This window comes from Castanea sativa, chromosome 11 (assembly GCF_040712315.1).
Source record: "Castanea sativa cultivar Marrone di Chiusa Pesio chromosome 11, ASM4071231v1".
In the NCBI taxonomy this organism is placed as follows: Eukaryota; Viridiplantae; Streptophyta; class Magnoliopsida; order Fagales; family Fagaceae; genus Castanea; species Castanea sativa.
In genome coordinates, this window is record NC_134023.1 from 1,608,172 (window position 1) to 1,614,130 (window position 5,959).

At 33.4% G+C, this 5,959-nt stretch overlaps 1 protein-coding gene across 1 annotated transcript; it reads left to right on the top strand.

Moving 5' to 3' along the window:
- The first annotated feature begins 4,013 nt into the window (after positions 1–4,013).
- LOC142617526 (putative acetyltransferase At3g50280) lies at positions 4,014–5,585 on the top strand. The gene has a single exon (XM_075790419.1). The coding sequence runs from the start codon at positions 4,096–4,098 to the stop codon at positions 5,419–5,421; it is 1,326 nt and encodes a 441-aa protein (XP_075646534.1). The 5' UTR covers positions 4,014–4,095; the 3' UTR covers positions 5,422–5,585.
- The last annotated feature ends 374 nt before the right edge of the window (positions 5,586–5,959 follow it).

The following is a 5,959-nucleotide window of genomic DNA, read 5'->3' on the forward strand; positions in this document are numbered from 1 at the left end:
CAAATCGCACAGCTCTTAGAACCGTGAACGGTTCTCACGGTCTTTTTTTTTAGCACCAGCATACACTTTGGACTTTTTTCTAATCTAGCACCAAAGGATTGGTAGGAAAAAATAATAATAAACAGGAAAGAAGAAGATGGCTAAGCAGGGGCTACACCAAGTACAAGTTGCCTGTCACGCCTTCATCTTCTGCTGCTGTTTCCAATCATGCCAAATCTTCTGCTGCTGCTGCCTGTTGTTTCTCCTTCTTCTTCTTCTTCTTTCTTCTTTTTCCCCTTTCTTTTTTTTTTTTTGATGGGATTCCCCTTTCGCTTAACATTTGTCTGTCTCCACACTCTTTTAGTTTTTGTATTCTTTTTTATTTTTTTTTTAAAAGCCCCTCCACGTGATTACATTCGAAAGGTAAACAAGTAAGAAATAACTAAAGACAAAAACCGTGATGTTACAAATTATATGACTATATTTTAGTTATTTCTTATATTTATATTAATTTATTATATATATTTTTAATTTAATTATTAAATTAATTATGACATCACAGTTTGATCTCGGTCCAACTTCAAAAACTTTGAATTTCTTCTTTTTACGGTTTATTGAATGATCCAAATTTTAAAACCATGATTTGAAGAGTATGGAGGTCAAGATGCTTTTGATGAGAAAAAGCCAAAAAAAAAAAAAAAAAAAAACCTATGCAGAGGACTTGCTAAATGGTTGTTTTTTCAGGTTAATTGAGGGGACGTGTGACAAGGCAAGAATTTTAATATGCAAATAGACAAAACAAGTCTAATAATATTAGATGCAATGGCCTGTTGTTGAGGCACAATAACTACTTATGTGAAGGGTGTCAATGGATATTTATTTTAAGAATAATCATACTGGTCGATCAACCAAAAGGAAATGATCCATAAACTAGCAGCCATATTATCTTGAGATAGGTACGTAATTGTTGCATTCCTCTATACTCGGCTACTTGGCCATTGTAATTGGACATGGTCCTTGGTATTTGGTCAGTTGTTTGGCCATTGTGATTAGCCACTATATTCGGCCATGGTCCTCGTACAATTTGTATTCTTTATGGGATAAAGGCCTAACCCCACCCCCAAATTGTGGCATTTCTTCTTTCTTACTTAATAAAAATATAAAAATTGCTAGGCGCGCTTGTGGATTGACTATATGACTATATATTGTTTCAATAAGAGTTAATATATACTTTTTAAGATCAACTTGAAATTCTCTTCAAAGAAAAAAAAGATCAACTTGAAATTACTATATAAACTTTATTGCCTTTTCCTTTTAACTTCACCACACCTGAAGATGACATTAGCCTGGTCTGTAACATTACTTTATCTATTTTATTAATTTATTTTATAATTTACCTTATATTTAAGTTTTTATTTTTACATATAACCGAATAAAATAATAAAAAGTATTATTATCTCTTTCTTTTATCTCACTATCTTTTTTCTTTTCATACACAACTACAAGTTTTTTTTTTTACAACCTATGAATAGTAAGATTACATGTATGCAACTTTACTATTCATAAGTTGCACACTTTTTTAGGTGTACAGGTTAACCCACGTTTGCATTTGCTTTATTCTGCATTTTCAGCTTTTTTTATTATTATTTTTATTTTAACCAGCGCCTATTGCATTGTTCATGGGACATGAACAGTGCAATTACGCATATGAACAGTATTTTCAAGCATGAACAGTAATTTTTAAAATTTTTTTATTGTTTTCAATTTTCAGTTTTCAGTTTTTAGCAAAATAAGCGATATCCAAGCGCACACTAAGTTATTATTATCTTGAATTGTAAAATAACAATTGGGAAGTGTTTACACTCCCCAATGCTAGTAGACTGAGGCCCTAAGCAAACAAAGATGAAGGATCAGCAGAAGGTGAGGAGAAGAGTTTGTATTACAATTATAAGATGAACATTTCTAATTATGAATGTCGTCAAAGTAAGTTTTGCAAAAATTTGAAAAATATTTTTTAGTGAAATGTTTTATTTTGTGAAAGTATTTATAATATTTAATACACATGATTTTCAGATTTAACAAAAAGGTTGAGCTCCATTTAATATATTTTAAAGTAGAAGATTGAGATTAAATATTTTAAAAACAACTGTTTCGATTTTTTACTTATTTATATTTAATTAATACTGAACATAGATCCTTTAATATTTCACGTATTTATCTATTTTTAAAATACAGATTGTGGTGAAAAATTTTGTATAACTGTGAATAAATTTCAGCCAGTATAGCGGAAGCATAACCACACAAGAACACAAAGATTTACGTAAAAATATTTTCTCCTTGAAGGGAAAACCTCGAGACAAATTTCGAATAATTTCACTATATTAAATAGAAATTACAACACTTAAAAATACAACTTAAAAAAAAATCTCTTTTTCTTTTCACTCATTGATCTCTTCTTCACTGTGTATCTCTCACAAGTTACAATTTTCTCTTCTTAACATATATTTTTCTCTTCCTTTTTGTTTGCTCTCACTCACAAAGTTCTTCAAGAGTGCATTGTCCTCGGTCTCACTTGCTGGAACTTCTCTTTTCTCTGCCCCAAATGTCCTTTCCCTTTTATTTCTTTGACCTTTTCTTCTTTTCTTCCTTCCACACTCTTCTCATCAAATCACAATAAATGCAAACCACTTACTTTGACTTTGCTTCAACCAAAATCTCTTTCTTTAGCTCTCTTAGCCGAATGGCCTTTGCTTGTTTCTTTTTGACAACTTTTTCTCTTTCTTTTAAATGAGACCAAAAAAAAAAAATCTTAACAAGCATCATCATTTCCCTTCTTTAAGGGTCCGTCCGTTTGAATGGAAAATAGGGAGAATAGAAAATAGAGGAAGGAAAATAGGGTAGAAAATACTGTTTTTCACTGTTCGTTTAAGGAATGAGAGAAAATTGGGGAGAAAGTTTTCTTCTCGGGCCCACTTTTTTTTTTTTCCCATCCAAATCGGAAGGAAAATCTGAAGAGAAAAGTGTTATGGTAGCACTTTTACAAAAATACCCTCTTCCAACCTATTTTTTTTTTTCAACGTTCTCTTCTCTCTCTATTTTTTTTTTCAACGTGACCTAATCTTCAACTTTTTTTTTTAGTTTTTTTATTTTTTATAGTGACCTAATCTAATTTTTACATTATAATAATAAAAATAATAATATAAAATTATATATATGTTATGATAAATTTTATATTATGTAATGAGTACAAATAATTCTATTTCTTATATATTATGTAACAAAGGTATAATAGTCAATTTATATAAATTAAATTTTCATCCTTCCATTTTTCTCTCCAACCGAACAAAAGAGTTTTTCACCTTCCCGCTTTTCCATCCCTCCAACCGAACACACAAAAAGAAAAACTAAATATTTTCCATCTTTTCACTTTTCCATCATCTCACAATTTTTCATCCTCCCACTTTTCCACTCCTCTAACCGAATGGACAATAAGAAAAGTTAAACTTCTCACCAATCATGGAAGACAAGAGTAACATGCTCAATAAATCAGCTCTTGAAAAAATATGTGGGCTAGACCCATGTGCAGTGCACCCAACACAGTTTTGTTTTGTTTTTGTTTTTGTTTTTTTTTATTTTTTTTATTTTCGTCCCTTCCAAACAGAGAATCCTGCTTTTATCCTTTGTTTTAGCTCCAACCGAGAACCGACAAAGCTTCATCACAATCGGCCAAAGACAAGCGCCATTATAGACTGTATAATACACAAACTAACTGAGCTTTATTAAAAAGATGGCAACATACACAACCCAACAACGGTCCCACCACAAATCCAAAATACACAACCCAACACTCAAGAAACCATTGTTTCTTAAAATAAAAAGAAAAAAGAAAAAAGAAAAAAGAAAAAAGAAAAAAGCAAAAAAGAAACAGGAACGCACAACCAAATAAAAAATTTGGAACATCATTATTATCTCTTTAAAAAATTTGGAATATTATTATTTTTTTTTAATTTAACTTTAAAATTAGTTGAAATTTAACACTACAAAATTACTCTATAAAACAAACATTATTATTCAACGGTTGAATTCATCTTCTGTGCGTAGAAATCAAATTTCAACATGGTTCACTTCCTTTCCACCAGAACTATCCGACCCACCAGTAACAATTACTCAACCGGAAGAATCGAGTTAACTCCATGGGATCTCCGCCTCCTCATATACGGTCCTATTCAAAGGGGCCTCATCTTTCTCAAACCTACAACTTCACAGGAGCAACAACTTGAAGAAAACAATGTGATTCATCACCTACAATCCTCTCTCTCCCGCACATTGGATATATTCTATCCCCTTGCTGGGCGTCTTGCCATGATTGAAAACAATGAAGATAATACCACCTCCTTCTTCATTGACTGCAATAACCATGGAGCCCAGTTAGTCCATGCAGCTGCAGAGGGTACTACTATGGCTGATATCCTTGAGCCTATCTATCTTCCCCAGATTGTCGATTCCTTTTTTCTTATGAACGGTGTTCTGAACTGCGAGGGCATTTCCAAGCCGTTGCTGTCAGTGCAAGTAACTGAGCTTGTTGACTGCATCTTCATCAGTTGCACTCTTAACCATGCGGTTTGTGATGGAACCACATTCTGGCATTTCTTTAATACTTGGTCTGAGATTTCTCGAGGCACTTGCGAGAAATTGCAACCGCATCCCACATTTGAACGTAGCCATTTTGACGGAATCATCAACTTTCCAGTTCATATACCAAATATCCTTGAAGAAAAGACTCAGGAATTGGTCCCTCCTCCGCTGAAACAAAGGTATTTTCACTTTACAAAAGAAAAAATTGCTGAACTCAAAGCAAAGGCCAACAATGAAATGGGCACCGATAGGATCTCATCTCTGCAAGCACTCTTGGGTCATTTTTGGCGATCTGTGACTCGAAGTCGGTGTCTGGAGGCTGATGAAGAGGTTAAGTGCAGGATTGCTATAGGTACAAGGCAAAGGATGCAGCCTCCATTGCCAAAACAGCACTTCGGGAATGCGGTGGAATCGGAGTGTGTCACAAGCACAGCAGGGGAACTGATAGAACATGGACTCGGTTGGGCGGCTTGGCGCATAAACAATGTGCTTGCTTCAAAGACGCCTCATGAGGTGAGAAAGTTCTTAGATGAATGGGTGAAAAATCCTAGGATGGTGAACTATAGTCACCCCATAAGTAACACTTTGCTCTTAGGAAGCTCCCCACGGCACAACGTGTATGGTAATGACTTTGGTTGGGGAAAACCCGTGGCATTGCGAAGCGGTGCTGGGACTAAATTTGATGGGCGGTTACTTGTGTTTCCTGGTAAGGAAGAGGGTAGCATTGAATTTGAAGCTTGCCTTTTTCCTGAGACTCTAGAGGCTATGGGAGAGGATGCAGAGTTTATGGAGGTTGTGGCCACATGAACTTATAATTACTTATGGCCAACTATGGTGGCTTTACTTGGGTTAGTCCAAATTGGTCCATTCCAAGAACTGGATGCTTTTCTTTACTTTTGGTCATCTCACTACCACCATCAATTTACTCTCTTGGGATCTTTTGCTCAGCATTTTATTGTTTTGTGTTTGCATTTATTTCTTGCAGATTTCTTAACCATTATGTTTGTCAAACTTATTCAGTTCAATGGATCATTCCCTTGTACTGACGAGTACAAAGAAATTTGTTGTAGGTTCTCTGTTTAGAATTAATAATGAAAGGGTGGGAGAGAAGATTAAAAAAATGTGGAAAAATAGAGGAATAGAAAACTTAATTTTTTGGTTTAGAAAAAAAAAAGAAAAAAAGAGTATAGTTTATATAAATTTACTTTTATGTTTTTACACATAATATATAAGAAATATATATATATATATATTTTATAGAAGTATATGAGAAATATTTTTTTTTTGAGAAAATATATATGAAATAATTTGACACATTATAAAAGTAAGATAACATAATTTTTTT